The 19,964-nt window shown below is 39.9% G+C and overlaps 2 protein-coding genes across 2 annotated transcripts in view; one reads left to right on the top strand and one right to left on the bottom strand.

Annotated features, from left to right (window-relative positions):
- Positions 1 to 12,230, bottom strand: part of SLC30A7 (solute carrier family 30 member 7) — a gene marked incomplete at its 3' end in the record, with an annotated part of 28,996 nt that extends 16,766 nt beyond the window's left edge. The window contains exons 1-6 of the mRNA XM_082002619.1: positions 12,003 to 12,230; positions 11,732 to 11,833; positions 5,674 to 5,787; positions 4,107 to 4,194; positions 2,261 to 2,387; positions 1,202 to 1,357 (exon numbers count right to left, since the gene is read on the bottom strand). Coding sequence (XP_081858745.1) covers positions 1,202 to 1,357; positions 2,261 to 2,387; positions 4,107 to 4,194; positions 5,674 to 5,787; positions 11,732 to 11,833; positions 12,003 to 12,082 — 667 coding nt within the window. The 5' untranslated portion in view covers positions 12,083 to 12,230. The remainder of the gene's footprint in view (positions 1 to 1,201; positions 1,358 to 2,260; positions 2,388 to 4,106; positions 4,195 to 5,673; positions 5,788 to 11,731; positions 11,834 to 12,002) is intronic.
- A 638-nt stretch (positions 12,231 to 12,868) lies between these two features.
- EXTL2 (exostosin like glycosyltransferase 2) lies at positions 12,869 to 19,625 on the top strand. Its single transcript, XM_082002875.1, has 5 exons — positions 12,869 to 13,031; positions 14,513 to 14,582; positions 15,875 to 16,302; positions 17,714 to 17,784; positions 18,381 to 19,625. Exons 1-5 carry the CDS (start codon positions 12,959 to 12,961, stop codon positions 18,870 to 18,872), a joined length of 1,134 nt encoding a protein of 377 aa, XP_081859001.1. The 5' UTR covers positions 12,869 to 12,958; the 3' UTR covers positions 18,873 to 19,625.
- The last annotated feature ends 339 nt before the right edge of the window (positions 19,626 to 19,964 follow it).

Here is a 19,964-nt window from a genome sequence, read left to right on the forward strand (position 1 = left end):
AAATATTTCACTTCAGCAAGCATTTATACCTAATGTAAAACAACAAGGATAAGACTTGGAGAAGGTAGAACTAAGTCCAGAAATCCTCTCATCCAAGCAGATTAATTCTTCTGTGGAACACATCAGATAGATATTTAAAAAACCAACTCGTTAAAGGATGCAAATGACTTCTACTGAAAATATGTAATATTTTATGCAAAAGTTGATTTGAATATCAAATTGCATAAAATTCACTGGTCCGCTGGGGTGGGGGACATGGGGAGAGCAAGGGAGAGGCATGAGGGGTGAGCTCCTGCTTTCTAACCAAACTCCAGAAGAATATTTGGAAAACAAGCACCAATCTCCTACTAAAAATAGCAAGGAAGGGACAAGCAAATATTTTAATACTCTCTGTCACCTCCTGTCTGCAAGTTACCACACCATTCCCTGCTCTGAATGTACACATTTTCAGTCACATCAAATTCTAGTTTACGGCTTAGGCGGGCAGGATTGACAACCTTGCGTTACAACAAAGCTTTCATTTGCATTGTTTCAAATAGGTCGTGACCACACTGTCTCTTCTCCCATAGTGAAGGCATCCATGCAAAATGACTGGTAATCTTTTCACAGATTGATTGCCTTTATAAGAAAAGACCTAAGCATAGCTAACAAGTACCTTTTTCATAACTGGCTTTAAAACAGATTACAACTACACAAGATGAAGAAATCTCAAATATGAGATCACAAATGAAATACCACATATCAATCTTTAAGTACACAAAGTAAAACTGCTTGTTCATCTTTCCTAGTTTCTTGAGCTGTAAAATGATTCAAATGCAGAACACTGGCTAAGCAGCTTAACTTTGTATATTGATTTTAATAAAAAATTGAAACAGAGCATCTGATAACTAATTTCATTATATTGCTATAGCATACATCTGTTAACTTTTGCCAACACATAACATTATAGTGAACATTCAAAAAAAAGTAGGTAAAACAAAACCTTTAAAAACTAACACTGAACTTACTGCAAGTGAAAGAGCATTTACCAAAATGAGCCACAAAACATGGCAGTGGCATAGCATCCCGCACATTTAGTGAAATTACTTCCATGTATGCTTGCAACAAGCTGCCAGCACCCACTTTTTTTTTTTTTCAGTAAATCTTTAATAGAAAATTTAAATTGAGTCAAGACAGTTTATGACATTAACTAAGTACTTACCATGACAATAATCCTGACCGTGAGAGTGTCCATGGCTATGGCCATGATCATGAGTGTGTCCATGGACATGTTTATGTTCATGGCTGTGACCATGACCTCCGTGACTGTGTCCATGGCTGAGACCACCATTAAATAGAGAATGACTGTGTTCATGCCCTATAAACAAATATCACAGTCAGAGTATACATTTAAGTATGCTTAGATTTGTTTCTAAGCTACTCGAAACCTATTAATTTTTTAGGTCATCTTAAGATACGGCTTTAAATAAGTTAAGAAAATAAAGACAAGCTGTTTGTCATGTAAATCTATGCTGTGGAGCTGTATAAAATATATACCTGATTTGAGAAGTCAAGTGCTTCTATACATTCCCACTTCTGAGACAAGTTGTGCTACACTTTTAGTACAATTTGAAAAATGTACACGTAATTAGATACAAGCACATTAAAAACAGCTATCATTCACATGTTAAAAATTCAAGCTTAAATTGCTGCTTAAAGACCAAAGACTAGTTTCTTCCACTAGCCTATAACAGTTTATATGTTAAGCTGAAAGAGATACCAATTAGCTTTGTAGGAAAAAAACCAAACCAAAATATTTGCCACATACATTTAGGCAAATAAACTCTGCATTTAAATTCAAAAGACACTAAGCTGAGAAGCACGTGAAGCTGAATCATGCCATACTTAAAATTTGGTTTAGACACCATTTTGTAAATTTTCCAGCCAAGATCTCACTTAACTCCAGCTTAATTTTATTCAAAAGGCACGCTGCAAATCTCTTCTAATAAAGTGCAGAAGAGTGCATGTTCCAAAAAGCAGATTCTGGAGTTCTAGGTCTTTCAGTTAATGGATATTAACATGAGAAGTACAGTAGTGACATACTAGGGCTAGTGATAAAACATAAGTGTCAATATTGCAATAAGTCACATACACATTCGGCTAGGATTGCCACTAAAAAGACATTAAAATTTAATACTGGGGTTCTCATTAGAGGATTATAAGGTCCTGGAACACAGGGTGCCATGAAACGAAACAGTACTGAAAATTATAGACTTCCTACCAGAGCCATGTGAATGCCCATGACCTCCATGTTGAAAAACAAATATTCCTATAAGATTTACAATGAATCCTAGTATAGAAACAGGAAGAAGTCTCTCATGATGCACATCAGGAGGCTCAAGCGCTCTCTAAAAAAAAAAAAAAACAAAAAAAAAAACCAACCACACACAAACAACCACAACAAAAAAACAAACCAACGCCCCCCAAAAAACGAACTAAGCAGCAAATGCAGAGTTTTACAATCTCTCTACATTATTAAAAGGCACTGAAAAAAATGCTTAGATACACAAGCAAACAGGCATATATAAAGACATCATCAGAAATTACTCAGGACTTCCAGTTTTTGGGATGATAGAGAGATTAATTCTTACTGTCTGAAGTTGAAGTTTTATTATTAAAGCTGTGAAAGTATAGTAGAATATTCTGATAGTCCAGCTAACTTTTATCATGAGATTTCATTATGCTGTGGGATGTGGCTCAATACCATATGAAAACGTTCGAGCTTTTTGTGGTATGTGGATTGCCCAAGTCATTCACACAACTTCCAAGCGTCTAGAATGACATTTCTTCCCTTCTCCTTAGAAGGGTGAGGGGATGAGGGGAATGAAATGAAGACTGAGAACAAATCACGGCATTTTAAAAAACTTCTAAAATCTAGATCGAATTTTTTTTTAAATTCTTTTTTACCCTACTTTCTTTGGAAGTTTTTTCCACTGATATATTATAGATCGAACACAATTTGCTTCTGAAGCTAAGTGTTGAAGAGTGTAAATTATTATTGACAGGGGAGAGAAACATTCACCATCTGTCCACAGGCATGAAAGGTACAGGCAACAGCAAAACAATGAAATTTCAGCAGATATAAAATTTTGAAGTGACAGAGAGAAAAGAAGTCACCATCACAAGCAAAAGGAATACTTAGCATGGGAGTTCAGATCAGCAGGAAAAGAATGATTCAACATTACCCCTGACCCTTCCTGTAGTAGTTTTTAATTCTATTAAGTTTTGTTGCTGTTTCTAGATTTGGAGTTAAGTTTCCCCAAGTTTTTAGGCCATTTCAGTCCAGTTTGTACTGGTTTTGAAGTATATACAGGCTTATCGATGTAGAGGGTATGTTCATGAGAGAACTGGTGAGAGCTTTATTAGTTAAAAAAACCCAACACTAGAATGTATTCAAAATTAGAAGTCTGAAGAAATTTATGGTGCATCTCCCATTAAAAAGTGACATCATTAATGCAAGCTGATCCGAATCAGTTATCAATTTTACTCTTAATCCTACGTCACTTCAGTGCAGACACCCTTGATGTCTAAATTTTAATCTTGAAATTATCACCTGAATCATCTTGTAGAAAAAATAATTCAAGAAAAGTGCCCTTGTGAATGTTAAAGCTATTACTACTTGCCATTGATATCAGATTTCAAGACTTGGAAGATAACTTCTTTAAGAAGTTAGTCCAACTTCTTCACAGAATGTACCTCCATTTCTTATGACTAACTTCTCTCCTCTGAATGACTAATTTTGCCTTTTCTTTCTTGGCCTCATTTGTCCTTTAACAATGAGAAGTAAAGATCTTTCTATGACATACTTAACTGGCTGAAAAAAGGACAGGGTAAAGCTCAGAATCTTTACACACAATGAAAATACACTAAGCAGCTAGTACAGATACATGGAAAAAGCTGGGTTTCTGTGTCACAAAATAGCAATTTCAGATGGCCCTATTCTCTGTTCAAATCACAGACTTTTAACCACTTATGAACATAATCTATTTCAAAAATTTTATCCCCATTAAATATGCTCTACAAATAGAAATGTAACAATTCATAGTGTGATTGGCTGCATAACATACCTCAACGCCTTCTGAAAAAATGAAGAACGCTGTAAAGATGAGGAATAAACCATTTACAAAACCAGCAAGTACTTCTGCTCGAACATACCTGCAAGAAACAAAAGAGCAATAGCAGATATTACCACTTCCATTTAAATGCTGAAAATTAAAAGTGGAACTTAGACACTGGAGTACAATCTTCTAGTTCTCAAACAGTTGTATTACACAGAGACGTGCTAAATGGAATATGCAGTATATGAACTACAGATAAGTATATAAAATTCACTATGTTGTATTTTGATAGAAATTACCTGATCTAGATCAGCCGTTACCTGATCTAGATGAAAGAAAACCTTCAATACATCAAAATCTTCCCACTGAAGAGCATCTCTACTGGAAGTTATGGTATAAATGTACATTTGAAAGCCACAAAGTAAGATAAGCATGCAAGATGTAATCAAAGCCTGCTGATGTAAAGTTCTGCTTAATATCAAACAGCCATACACTAATTTGCTCCCCCTATAGTAGGGGGATTTTTAGGAAAAGTTTTAAGTAGAAATCAATTATTTCAGCTACTAAATTTTTCCAATAAAAAACAGCCAGATTAGAATAACATGTAATTCCAATGTAGCAAACACCAGACATAACAAATTGTGGCTGTTTTGTAATAAATGGAATACCAGCTGTTTAAATGCAGAGCAGTAATTAACACAGAACCTGCTTCCATTGCAATTAGTACATGTTACAATCAATTCTTCCTGAATTGATTTCTAGGCACACTGGAGTTTCCACCTTAATTAAGCAGTGCTTTAAGTTAAGTTTCAAACTACATGATTTAGGCAAGACAGCTGAAGCTAAATGCTGACATTCAGGTCAGTAATGCTATGGGGAATGCAGCAACCCATGTTACAGCTCATTTGCTGTTAATTAATCAGTATCACCAATTAATAATATTGTATCACCAGTATTGTTTTATAGGGCACAACTGCACTCTGCAGTGGAACCAAATGCCCTTGAAACAGAACCAGCTGCAGCAGCTATATCCGTGAAGGGCGGTATGGGATGATAAACCTCAGCCTTGAGGATCTGTGTTAATGGTAGCCACAGCTGTTGAATCCCACTGGTTCTGAGAAGCATGGCTTATAATCTCAGGTGCAGCATCACTGAGACTTACAGCAGGAACAGAGTTAGCTACTTTCAAAAAAGGCATGGGGCACCAGCAGTCTGAGATTCCCTGTAATGCACTTCACTGCGCTGTGAGGACAAACCCATGATGCAGCTGCTCTCGCTCCACTCGTGCCATTAACGTGTGACAATGCAGGGCAACCTTCTGCTGTCTAACTTGTTTCCACTAGTATGATCACAGAGATCTTAGAAGTGATAAATCTGCTCCCCAAAAGCAATGCCTTCACGTTTCTACTATTTCTAGGGGGTTACTAACTTAAAGGTTTATGTAACTCACCTTAAAAAACACACTTTCAACATAGCTTTTCCATGTTCTGCAAAAAGAGGTTTTGTTTATACAGTGAAAAATTACTACCTAGACATTTACTAAAATACATTAAGGTAACAGCCTGAAGTTTCTTACCCATATGAGAAAGCATCGTTTGACCTCCATTTTGAAATGACTGAAGCTGCTAATCCAGCCAATAGAGCAGTACAGTCAAAAAACATATGAAAAGAATCTGATATTAGACCTAAACTGGAAAAGAACAGGAAAAAAATGTTACGTTCCATATGCTACATGTTGACTATGAAAAAAACAGTATTTAATCTTTTACACACCAGCAGAACAGACTGCGAGTCTAAGTTTCAGCCATGGGGAGAAGGCCACACTAGATCACCAATACAAACGATGACAAAACTGCTTTTGTCAGCTTAGGGAAGACACTCTGGAAGAGCTTTTGGCAAAAAGTCCCCCTAGCATATGATTTTGGTGGTAGTGGAGGAGAGTGGTTTCCACTGACACAAACTGAAGCCTCTCGAGTAGATATACCCACAGCTGCATCTCTCACCAACCTAATTCTAGCAGCAGGTATTTGTTCTTATATTTCAATTTATAGTTTGACCATATTAGCAAATTTGGCTAGAAAAGTGTATACACACAAGTTGCATTTAGATACTGACCCCACATAAATCTGTAAAAGTAGTATTTCACATCTAGTTAAAAAAAAAAAATTGTGTTTAAAGACACTGCTTTTCAGTATCTATTATATGCAGTGTGTATATACAGGTTAACTAGTACAACACCACTAAAACTGTTCTGCTGAAGACTACCAGTACCACCATAGTGATGGCACTAAGCATTTACAAAAGCGGTATTCTCAAATCCATTTTCAAACTTTATACTTTGGAGGAGTTTTCACACACAGGGAAAATTGGTCAAAAATTCTTTAATGTCTGCAGTAAAAAAAACCCCCAATGATGCAATCAAAATAAAGTTTCAGAAAATTTTGACGAACGTATGCCTGCGACAAAATATTTTAGGCCTGTAAAGACTGAAGTCTTCTACTTATAGTTTTAGTTCATTATGTCAAACATTCCAAAAACTGCAAAGTCTACTTCAGCATAGCAGTTTTCCTCTCAAGCATCTTATTTCAGAACTAACACATCATCAGATGAGAATTTGTCTTTGCTATTCATTCACGTTGCAGCAACTTGACACTCTGAGTGGGCAGGCTGAAAAAATGGTTTCAGTACACACGGAATCCTAAGATCATATTCTCTTTTGCCTGAAATAAAAGCAGAACAGCAAGCAATATACTTGGTAAGTACTTTTGACTACTACATACCTTCACTAAATATCCATCTTTTGTGTTTACATCTGTTTTTATATTTTACCCAAGCAGAGAAGCCAGTCCCTGATGGCATGGCCAAAGCACCACACCTACATTCTTCTTAATTTATTGCTGCTCAGTCTCCAAATTTCCAATCACAAACCTTCAGCCAGGGTTTTAGCCTGAATCATAAACAGGTATAGAATTTATCCAAGATGCATCTAGTTCTTCTCACTATAACAGACTATGATGAGAGAGGGATAAGCAACTACATTACTTAAGAGCAAAAAGCAAAGTTTCCAGCATCCTGATCTCTACCAGGATCACACACATCCAAGGTTAACATACTGCGGTGAAGCTACACTAAATAAAAGGAAGCAACAGTAGTATTCCTGCGAGCACAGAGCTCCATCAATGATTTAAAAAAATTAAAAATGCAGACAAGAGTGCAAAGTTGCTATCGATGGCTGTTTCTTCATTTTGCCAAGTGTAAAGATAGCAGTCATTTGCTCCTTTTGCTGGTGATCACCATTACTCTTCCAGTTTGACTGGAACATAGCCACACAGAAATAAAAGCAAACAGATACCTGCTCCACCTGTGCTTTCAGCTGAATGAATCCAAGCTAATTCCAGTTCAAAAATGACAGAATGGTATTAGAACGATGAGCCACTGCTTGTAAACCTTAACAGTCCTTAAATTTTTGCCTTATCAGCTGCAAGGCATTGACTAGAAGATGCTCTCTCCCCTTTGATCTAGAAGCTGAAGGAAGCAGAGGCTGAAAGACCACTTTTTAAACTGTTTCTTTCAATAACCAATGCACAACTACAATCTTGACTGATAAACACAGGAAAAGTTTAGCATGCAGTTTTACCCTACAAAGTTCAAACCAACTTAACTTAGTTCATAAGTTACCCAGTCAGTAGAACTCACATCAGTTTGTAGGCTGTACGTAGATTGGATTTAACACCACACACAACAGTTGCCAAATTTTATTACAAATCATAAACAGGTTCTGTAAGTCTGCAAGGAAGTATGTGCATCAAAACACAAAAATTGTTTCATATTTGAAAAGACATTTGATACAGAAGTACTGATGAGCATTTGTTCTTATAATTGTCCCAAAAGTTCCGTTTTCCCAATCTTTGGTTGTCTAAGAACAAGTACGTACACAACTCTGTTCTTGGAAACTGAAGAATAAAAAGCAATTACTGGTAGTAGTAGAGGACTAGAGGACAGTCACGTTTTCACACTGAAGTCAAATACAAAGTTTCATTAGCCAAAGTTCAAACTACTTCACATTAAGAAACCAAACCATTTCACAACCTGACTGAAATAAATTTCAAGATTAATCTGAACTGTTTCAGATGAAACACTCAGCTGCTGAAGTGGGTTTGGAGGAGACAGAACATACGTTTGCTCTATATATTTACATATATACTTTAAGAACACATACAGACATATATATACATACAACTATAACACATTTAAGGCCGAGGATGATGGTATGATAAATTGTCCTTAGGTGCTCTAGCCATCAAAGCACAAAACAGATGAAGTAGTTCTGAACAAACTTTAAAAGACCACCAAAGGTTTTAGCTGCATGCCTATGAAGCAGCAGAATGGAATTCCCTATTGAATTCTTAAAGGGTGTAGGTGAACAGCTTCCTCCTCCCCAAAACCAGGTGGCATCGCTAGGGAAACAGCTCATTTTACATTTGGTCCTGAGCAGTAAGGAAGATCCAGTGGGGAAAAACCCACAAAACACACCAAACATTCAGGTAGAAGGTAATTAGGCTGACAGTAACCAGAAGTTTATAATGATTATGAAATGGAAGAAATAAGCATCACTAAACAGAGATAGCTAGTGGTTTCTGTGGTTTGGTGTATGGTTTGTTTGTTTATTTGTTTGTTTTTTAAGAGTCTCCTGGGAAAGAGAAGAGTATATAAGGACTGCTACTGAAACAAAATCCCATACTGGCTCTAGAACCAGAAATCATACAGCAAGTTCTCATAGCACTGTGCTGACACCTGCAAATCCCACAGAGGTGCTACTTGCCATAGGTAGAGCACCAACACAGCTGTGCTGCTTTCAGGACCTAAGCTAACATCTCCAAGTAGCCAGAGGCACATGGATTTATCAACAGAGGTCAGTACAGACTGAGTCTGCAACGCAATTCGCTACATGGCATAAACATGCTCTGTATTACAGGTACACCTGCAAGAGATCCAACTGCACAAACGATAGGAAGTCTAGTAAGAGGCCAATCTGATTTCATCTGAGGCTTCTTTTTAAATGACCTGTAAATCAAGAAGACCTTAAAAACCTAGGTGCAAAGTGATTACCACAGTAGACAAGCAATCCAGTCAACCACTATCAACATATGACGTATGCAAGAACTTCCATTAGAACTGGAACACATCATCCAGAGTATCATCTGGTAGAAACCCTGTACTCAAACACATTGTTTCTAAATGAGGACGCTTCCACAGCTGATTTAGTAACACAAGTTTAACACCACATTACACAACTATGCACATAATAGTATTTTAAGACAGAACAGCCCAGGTAGCAGATTTCAACTTTAAACAAGCTCTCAGATAGCAAAATACCACATTCAGTTCTGTTGTCTGTGCTTCAGTAACATCAACATAGCAGAGTATTTTTAAGAGGATCACACAAAACAGCTATGTGAATTCAGGAAACAACCTCCTTGGCAAACAAAAGCTAAGGAGAATGTAAAAAGTAAGAATTAAAAGAAAACAAAAGAAATTAAAATTGAACACTTCTAGAACTTGCCAAGAAAAGTTTTGGGGGCTTTGATTTGGAAAGAAGAATATCCTAGTAAAACAACACAGCAGCCCGCTTAAATTTAAACGGATAAAAGTGTCGTAGTTTACAGAACCACAATTTCAAAGAAAGTCCTTAGTCTGTGGAAGCCAAGGGAAGAATCATCTGAATAATCATGGCAGCCTGTTAGCTTTGCTATCTCACACTTACTGACATCATCAAGGAAACTAGAGAACAGAATTCAAGATCATGCTTCTAAAACTTGCAGCATCAGCCACTGGCCATACCCAAGACAGGCCACAGTGGAATAAAGAATTGCTCCAAGATGATACAGAAAATCCCCTTTGCAAAGATTCTGCTTCTGCATCTCTCATGTGGCGAGCAATGGAGCTGTGTTTTTCAAACTCGAGAAATAATTTTCCATATAGAGGGCTCGTTTGCTTGTTATGTGTTTGTTCTTCCAAGGCATGAACCATCTGCTTTGAGTGAAGCCATTCCTCATCATATTCTCTGCTAGTCCTCTCTATTAAAGAGATACTTGCTAAGATACTGTTTTATTCTAGCCCAAAATTTAGACTTAATGTAAAGATACATAAAATTAGTGGCTTGAAATACAAACAAGAAGTCCAACTAATGACTATTGAGCAAACCCCAATTCTTAATCTCTATAATGAATAAAAATAAGTAAGAGTCTTCTCAATTCCAGTAAGCCAAATTCTTCAGTGACAAATTTCTTGCAGGCATCACTTCAGTTTCTCAGTTAATTATCACGTATACAGGACTTTTTCTGGTATAGATTTCATTTCTGGTCACACTACCAAAAAAATTATTATGCTTAAAAGAAAGACATTGGACCAAACTCACATGAACATAAAGCTCTCTATACCTGAACCACTGAGAAAAATAATTGCATCTTCTGTGCTATTAAAAAAAAAAAATCTATACATGAATAGACAGACTATGCCTACAATAATCATCACACAATTGCAAAGTGAATCAACATGAAAATCAAAACCAAGCACATCCAAGATGGTCAGCACACTGCCAAGAGAGCCTGTGCCCAAGATACACTGTGTTCTTACTAGTGCAGGGGTAAGGATTTTACAGTACAGTTTGAGACGTTCAGAGCAACATGATAAATAGCAAGATGCAACTCTTTCCAAATCAGCATTCCTGCGGTCACTCAAGACTCTCTAAGAACCCCAGTAATCTGTGTCCATACTACAGCTCTTGATAAAGACTAAAGTCCCATATGGAAGGACACACTGCTGGGCTTAAGCCTGTCCACTTCGAACTGAAATACTGACTTAGAGACTGTCATACCACCATAAAACAACTCTTACCAAGGATGAAGCATGATGGAGATACTACCACCATTGTCTATTCTCTATCTGTAAGCCATACATCAATACTAAAGTTTTTTCACATTTCTGCTTATGTTTTACAGATTTTTTAGTAGCAATTTATTCAAGTCCCTCCCGCTTTTTCCACCTTTGTGAATTTATGTGCTACATAAAGTACCACTCAGCTATACCTGGATGTGTTGATTCCTGTTTCTCACCCAGAGACAAGGATGTCTCGTGCAGTGCTGGTTTCTGACACCCAGCTATTAACTTCATCTGAAGCCAAGACCCCAGACAAAGGGTGCCTGTGGCGAGCGGCAGGCACGAAATGGTTACGACCCCTGGGTCCCGTAACCCACGCAGAGGCCAGGCTTCTTCCTCAGCACAGCCGGCAAGACCGCGGTCTCAAACATCAGCAATCCTTCACGGTGCGCCGAGCCGCGCCCCCGAGCAGGAGCGCCTCCCCCCGAGCCGCTGGGGTCTGGCCGAGGGGTTGGCGGAGCCGGGCGCTAACCAGGAGAGCGCTCCCGGTCGGGGGAAGCTCTCCAGCAGCCCCCCGACGCTCTGCCGAGCGGCCCCTCCGGACGGCGGGCAGGAGGCCAGGCCCGGCCGCACGGCGCCGGCCCCGCCGAGAGGGAGACGTGGCACTGGCAGCGGCGGGAGGCGCCGCTTCCTGCGCGCCGGGAGCCGCTCCCGCCCCGCCAGCCGCCCCGCGCCGCGCCCCCCGGCCCCAGTACCTGTTACTCCAGATGCCGTAGAGCAGCTCCACGAAGGCGAAGGAGAGATTGAGGCAGAGAAAGAAGAAGAGGTTGCGGGAGGTCTTGTCCGCCAGGATGGACCTGCGCACGGAGCACACGGCGGGTCACCCGCCGCCGGCACAGCGGGAGGCAGCGGCGGAAGGCCCAGGCCCCCACGGCATCAGCCTTCCCCAGCCCCTCCGCGAGGGCTTGGACGTGGCCCCGGCCCCCACTGCGCCCGTCCCGGCCCGCCCCGCCCTGGGCCGCTCACCTGAACCAGCCCGACACCTTCCTGAGCAGGTTGAGCTTGGGCGGCTTGTACTCATCGTCCTTGATGGAGAGGGGCAACATCTTGCCGGGGCCGCGGCGAGCCCGGCCGGCGGGGCAGGCGAGCGGGGCGGGAGCGATCCCCCTACGGCCGGCCCACACGCCAGTCACACTTCCGGCCTACCACGCGCGCCTGCGCGCCGCGAGGGCACGAGGAGCGGCGGGGGCGTGGCGGCGGCGCCATTCGCGCGCAGGGGGCGGGCAGGGGTTGCTGGCCGTGGCTGCCGCTCGGACCCTGGGGTGCTGGTCACGCAGGGCAGAGCGCGCGCTGCCGACTAAAAAACCGAACCAAAACGAGCCCCAGAATGTGAGTTCTCATCCGTCTCGTGCCGGCCGCTCGCCCGCGTTCCGCGTAACGATGCCCGGCGCAGCTGGTGCAGCAGCCCTCGGTACGGGGGTTGGGGCGGCGGCCTGCCCCCCCGCGGCCGGGCCCAGGCTGCGGCGTAGCGCCGCGCTCTGGGAAAGTGCGTGACAGCCAGAGCTGCCGGAGCCGGGGGAAAACTCTGCCCGCGGCAGGACCCCGAACTACAAACCGGGGCTTGCCGGGAGGAAGCGGAGGGACGCCCCACAGGAAGCGGAGCACGGCGGCGCCGCCGTAGCGCTGCGGCGGTCGCGCCCGGGCCGGCCCTGAGTCACTGGAGCGGCCTGCGCGGGCGGACCGAGCCGCGGGGGCCCGGGTCGGCACCTGCCCTGCCGTGCCCTGCGGCCTGCCGCCGCTGGTGACGCCTCGGAAGCACAGCCCAGCCGCGGGCAGCGCCGCGCCGCTGGGGAGGCAGGCGGCAATACTGGCGCCCTCCAGAACGTGAGCGAAACCGCGCGTGGGGGGGGGGCGGGCTGGGCGGCGTGCGGGGGGCGGCGTGCGCTGCGCAGGGGGGAGGCTGTTCGCTTCTGCATGGCATTATGATGAAATGCTATTATGAGGTGCTGCCCATGGAGGGAGGGGAGCCCGTTCACGAAGTCTCTTTCTTGGAATGAGGATTAAAGTACAGTATTTTGACGTGGAGTTTTTATTTTCGTCAGTTTTGAAGAGGTGTTCCCTACAGAGGGTATTGTAAGAATTTTTTAAAGAGGTCAATCTTGCATTGCTAGTTCATAACTTAATTGGCAAAACTGATAGACACTTTCTTACTGGGAAGTGCCATGATGCTAATTCTAACGATTTTATATAGACATTTACTTTAATTAGAGAATATATAATAATATCGTCCTTACTTATCATTACAGCCTATTATATGCAATTGAGTAAACGCAAGAATGTATGGCAAGCCAGGAAGTCTCATTACCACAGTAAACAACACTTATACTTTCATCTTAATTATGCTTTTAAATTTTAAGTAATTAATTATTACAGTAGTATTGGTAAGTATTGTTGCGTCTAGGTTGCAGTTGGGGAAAGAGAGTCTAATGTTCACCTTTTTAAAAGCACACATGACCGAGATATGGTGGTCGTAAGAAATGCTGAGTAGCTACTGCTGCCAGTCATTTTTAGAAGTCAGGCATGACCGTTCACACCTATAAAATGAAGCAACCAAAACAAGTGATTATTAACTTCTGGAAATAGTTTCAATGACCTCTCTAGCCTCACAAAATAAGTCAATGGTAAAATTGGAACTCAAACTTGGGACAACCTGTATGTGTGGATGTATTCAGGTTGGTATCCACACAAATTGGCAATTCTGTACTCTTAAGAAGTAAGTGTATATAACCTTAACAAATTACTCTTACAAAATTTCACATGGGTTCAATTACTAAATACAAGTTCTTGCACTCATTCCTAAATAAAAAATAAAAACTCCCTTTCTTTGTTCAACTAGTCTTAAAAGAACAAAAATCCGTCCAACAACCTAGGAGCCTTGACAGACACAGGCTTCTTAGGTTGCAGTCCTGCATCTTATGCATCCTTCCTTTTTGTGCTTACAGTCATATTTGCCTTCCTTTCTGCCAAGCTGCGAAACCAGACGGGAAGAACAAAGTGTTGTGTCTTAAACCTCTAACACAACTGGTAAGCTTACTGGAAGGAGAGTGTGAAGGGGATGAGCCAGGAAAGGAAATAATTTTATTGAGACTACTTGCCTGACTGTGGTAGCCAAATATATGTTTTAGTTGTGCCTGGGGAACAAAGCAACAGTCTGTGAGGTTCTGGAGACCTACTTGTATCTCTGTAGGTGACCCTAAGGATGGAACACGGCATTGGTACGAAGCAACAATTTTACAAGCAGAGATGTATGCTGTGCTTTTCTTTCTAACCAACTGGTGTAATAACTTCTTTCTGGAGTGTTCACTGAAAGGCAGAGACGATTATTCAACTGAGCAATAGGAAAAGGGATTGGATAATTGCCAAGAATGCATACATCAATCAGTAATTGAGAGGAACGTTCACTTGTAAAAGAATGCTGGGTAGCATGTGGGATAACGGTTGATCTTCAGTTATAGAGTCCCTTTAATTTCCAACAGATTCAAAGATCACAAACAACTGTCCGGTAAAAACAAGAGGGGAAAAACAATCCTACTTGACAACCATGAGGTAAGTTGAGAAGTTATTTTAGACTAAAATAATTTACATTCATATTTTCAAGCACAGTATATGCACTGTGGAAAAAAATGTGAAAGAACTCACTTTTTAAAACTTGTGAAAAGAACTTGTGAAACAACACACAGATACTCTTTCGAAAAGTGTAATTGGTGGGGCTGTCCTGGATCACTTAATTTGATCAGAATTCCCTACTGAAAGCCTAGAAATTACTAACAGAGTAACATGAGTAATATGTATAGATGAGTAACTGTTTCCTAGTAAGCTTAGAATAGTCATCTTGTATTCAAGTCATACTAATATGGCGAGTAAAGGAGGAAGAACAGATGTGGATGACATATTTGAGGGGCAAACCATGGAATGCAGTGGCTGCTGGATCCTGCTAAGATTACAATTTGGAGAACTGTGAGTGCTACCTAAGAGGCATGAATGTCAGGGATACCTCTGTAGGAGCCACTTTTTAGGAACTCCTGTTTAGTTCCAAAATCAGGAGGTTCCAGAAACCCCTGCCTTATGCTAAGGCTGCTCCCCCAGTTAGCTGATACATAGCACCTAGCATCTGACATTTCCAGTTTCCACTGAGTTCCAGATTTAGCAGACCAGCTGTTACTGATGATGTTGCATTCCTATTTTACTCCATTTGGCATGTTTCTTCTGCTCCACCTGTGTTAATAGCCTCAGTTAGTATGATCAGAATCGTATTTCCCACATTAATAACCACTAGCGAGCAGATACACAAACTATTGACAAAATGTCCAGCAAATCAGTGATAAAGATTATTCCTTCTGTGTATGGTGCCTGAGCAACGGAAAAAGAAAAAGCATTTAACTTCCTCCTTTCTGCCAGAGCTCTTGAGGAGGTACCTTCTCTTCCTTATGTTTCCCAGCTAAGGCAGAGCTCCTGCAATGCTGAAAATACTGAATCTCTACAAATTTGCTTTCTAATTTCAGCTGGATGGGTTTGGTGAGGTACATAAGTGTTCAATCAAAAATGCAGTACTGAGAAAATACAAGATGATGAACAATCTAGCGTTAAAGAATTACTCTAGATGCATTTTCACAAAACAATGAAATTCAGAGTTTAAAAAAAGTGAAAAGCAAGTAAACATAGAAACTGAGTACCAGAAGTATCTGTCTTGATAGTTGAAAGTACTTAGCCCAAGTCCTAAAATCCTCCTCTTTTATTTACTTAAACAAAAGTCTACTTAATATTGTGAGAGTTTCGGTCAAGTATGGGAGATAACTATACAGGACATTAATGACTTTTCCTTTCCTGTTGTTTTAAAGGTATTTTCACTTCTGTAAAGTTCCAGGAAGAGTTATGGGAATCCGACTGCTACGCTTCACTTCTGTGGTGATCATTGTCTTACTTCTAGTGGCAGGTGCTTTAACAGCTTTGCTTCCCAATATCAAAGATGACAAAATGCCCAATTTGAGAAGGGAACCAAAAACCCAGAGTCAATCTGCTTTGGATTCATTTACTCTTATTATGCAGACATATAATAGAACTGACTTACTGCTAAAGCTTTTAAACCATTATCAAGCCATCCCCCAGCTGCATAAAGTAATTGTTGTGTGGAACAACATTGGTGAGAAGGTACCAGAGGAAATGTGGAATTCCTTGGGGCCTCATCCCGTCCCTGTTGTCTTTAAAGTTCAAACTGTAAATCGCATGAGGAACAGACTCCAGAATTTCCCTGAGCTGGAAACAAAAGGTAATCAGCAGTTCATATCACTACTACTAATACTATTTTCACACTTAAAACATGAATGCTAAGAGAGAGGTGGTTTGACTTATACTATGTAATAAATCCATGTATCTGTTGGGCCACTTAATAGATTGTGGGTAACGTAGAAGAAACCTATGTTATGGTATCAGATGCACATTAGCACCACCACCAGCAGGCTAGAGGGGCTGACAATGAAGAGTAAGGGGGGAAAAAAGAGGGATGTCAAATGCATTTCATGGGCTTTGCAACTCTGTTCTCCATTTCCTTTGTCAAGCAAACATAGGTAGTTCAGCCTCTCTTCCCTTTATCGTGTAAACTGAAATTCATAGTGCATGCATTTGTTGAGTCTCTGCATTAATTTGGACTTCAGTCATCTGGTAGAGACTTGATTTAATCCATTCATTTTAAGACTAAGTTCTCAAGCATGCTCTGCTCTTCAGAGAAACTTCCCTCCCTAGCTGGCTGGCTTTCTACCTCAAATTATGCATCCTTTTTAAGAGTATTTTCCCTAGTCTTTTGGCTATTCATCTAAATATTCTTCCTAAGCTCTTTCCAGGAGAAGCACAACAATAAGCCCTGTTTGTTTCAAGTGGAACAAAACCCCCTATGTTGCATTACAGACCTGACCTAACTCATGATTAGTAAAGGTAATTCTATTTACTGCCCCCTTCCTAACATGTCTTGCTACTCAAAACCCATGACTTCTAGGAAGACACTATAAACTTCAACTTCCCAAGTGTTTTATTTACTGTAACAGGATTTATGCTGACTATAAACTTCAAAAGCTTTAATGTGTCTGGAGTTCTGATCTAAGAATATCTTCCCTCTTCCAATTCCTGATAGTCTTTTGCCTAAAATTTAAGGCAAAGATCCTTCCTTCTGTAGTTATTCATATTGAATGTTGCCTGTGCAATTCATTAAGTTTGCTTATTTAGAACTTGCAAGTACCGACATGGGTAAAATTTTATATTAAGAATCCCATATAAATCTCATACACTAAGAATGGTATCTATCTCTTCATTTTAGTTGTATTTTTACACAAGATTAGTAGAATTTGAAGTTGCTTTGCCAGACACTCCAAGTTTTCCAACACATACCTGTCTTGCTGTACTACAGATGATTAAAGGTTGCTGAGTTTTGTCACAGCCTGGCAAATAATCTAAAACTTATGTTTGCTTCCAGTTACCACAAAGCCGCAACCTTGCTTTAGCTTTGAAATCTAAATACGTTTTCTCAATCTGCTTTCAAGGAGTTACAATTCAGTTCTGCAATTCAGCTTAATGGTTATAGAAGTTTCACAGCTAATTTGTCAAATACTGTGCTGCATACTGTGCTCGTGTATTTAATCTTTTGATAAGTTAAAAGTTTTTCTTTTTTTTTTTTTCCTTCCCTTCAGCTGTTTTAATGATGGATGATGATACACTAGTCAGTGCTCATGACCTTGCTTTTGCCTTTTCTGTTTGGCAGGTAATGTTTTGCACGTTGGCAGGCAGTTATTTGTGAGTTAGAATTCAGATTAATGGTTTTAATTAGAGTAATACTCTATCATGTTTTACCATTGATTTTCTAGCTATAAAGTTAAATTTTAGGAGGATTGAAGCATTGAATAGTAGAAATTGAAAAAATATTCTTCAGTAGCAGCTATACCTGTAATCTGTAACTTTTAACTCTTCCTGTACATGAACACTGAAATTGCTGACTGCTGGATTTATTTGAATTGATAGTAGGCTGCAAAATGAAAGTGTTTGTTTTTTTTCTCTCTAAGAGAAATCGGCTGTAAACTTATTTTGAGTGCCAAATATACAGCTGCAAATTGTGGATAGATGTTTCTTTGCACGACATGATGTGGAATGAGGCATATTGTGTCAGTTTTGCAAAATTGTATTTAATTGCAATATTTATGCAGATCAAAGGTCCATATGCCAACAATTTTATTCTTTCCTGGCAATAATCTAGTGCTTCTGTCATTTTAAAAAAAGCATATATCTCTTAACGAAAATACTTAACACGCATTTCACAGTGTAGGCTTCATTTTGATTTTTTAAATTTCTTTTTTCTTTCAGCAATTTCCAGAGCATATAGTGGGGTTTGTTCCTAGAAAGCACATTTCTACTCCTTCAGGTGTATACAGTTATGGCAGCTTTGAATTGCAGAACCCTGGATTTGGAAACGGAGATCAATATTCTATGGTTCTTATCGGTGCAGCATTTTTTCATAGTGGGTATTTAGAAGACTTTCAAAGACAGCCAGAAGCTGTTTATGCCTTAATAGATGAAACTCAAAATTGTGATGATATTGCCATGAATTTTCTGGTAGCCAAGCATACTGGAAAGCCTTCAGGAGTGTTTGTGAAGCCTGTTGATGTAAGAAACTTAGAAAAAGACACTAACAGTGGCTATTCTGGAATGTGGCACCGAGCAGAGCATTTGTTACAGAGATCTTACTGTGTAAATAAACTTGTTAATATTTATGATGGCATGCCTTTAAAATATTCTAATATCATGATTTCTCAGTTTGGTTTTCCTAATTATGCCAATCACAAAAATAAAATGTAAGCCAATGAATTTAAGGGGTTGGATGTTAAACAATACTCAGTAAATTGTACCGAGTTCAAAGAGAGAAGAAGGTATAATTACTGCATCTTGGCCATCCTTCTGTGTAGCCTCTGAATTTTTTCCATCTGGCTTTTTACGTGCAGGTTTTTTTTTCCCCTTCTTACTAATTTTCCAAGGTAAGTTTTGAGAAAACTTAAAGAATATATACTAATGTTTAGCTGTGATAAAATCATCCTCTTTCCTTAAAACCTAAAAAGCTCTTACAATTAATTAGGCCAGTTCTTCAGAAACATGCAAAGATGCACTCCTACCCTATGTTTTGATTTTTTTTTTTTTTTTAATATACATATCTAGTCAAACGAGATCTGGGCATTTTTTTGATAGGTACATGTTGAGATGTGTCCTTGCCTTCTCCCTCTTTTCCTCACCACCTCTCACCCAGTTCCTAGTAAAACTACAGAAGGGCTACAGTAAACTGTTGGCCAGGCTTCTAGTCTCCTGTACAAAACCCCTTTGCAGTTTGTATATAAGCTATTCTGTATTCTGAAATGTTCCTGAAGCTGCTATGAAAGCAAGCCAGAGAAGAGTACTTCACCTTAATCTCAGATAGTCCTAAAACAATTGCCTGCAGTATCTACTACTGCTGAGATAGTGGAAAATGATCTCTCATGTGGCTTTTTTTCCTATTATTAATTTGCCTAGAGTTGCTGAAACACTGCAAGCAGCTGAAAGGTAAAACCTAGCAGTCGGAAATGTAAGAAACATGAATACACAAAATATGAAACTTATGTAAGCTTATATAAGTTTATATGGATGGGATATTACTTATTAATACTCGCTTTAGTACTTAAGTTTTATTTTGATACTTTGCATGGACATTGTTACAAAGATGTGACCAAGAAAATCCTCACTTCTAAAAAAATGTCTTATTTACAGTTTCTAATAAGAGCAAGCTGTTCTACATTTGTTACAGAGTGTACATTTTGTAATATTACAGGTCTACTGTTTTTTAACTACTCTTTCAAATGACTATTTACTTTACTTTTTGGTTCCTTTCATCTCTGTTTTTGGTGGGTATGACAACAGAATTAA

The sequence above is a fragment of the Phaethon aethereus genome, assembly GCF_964289735.1.
Source record: "Phaethon aethereus genome assembly, chromosome: 8".
Classification (NCBI taxonomy): domain Eukaryota; kingdom Metazoa; phylum Chordata; class Aves; order Phaethontiformes; family Phaethontidae; genus Phaethon; species Phaethon aethereus.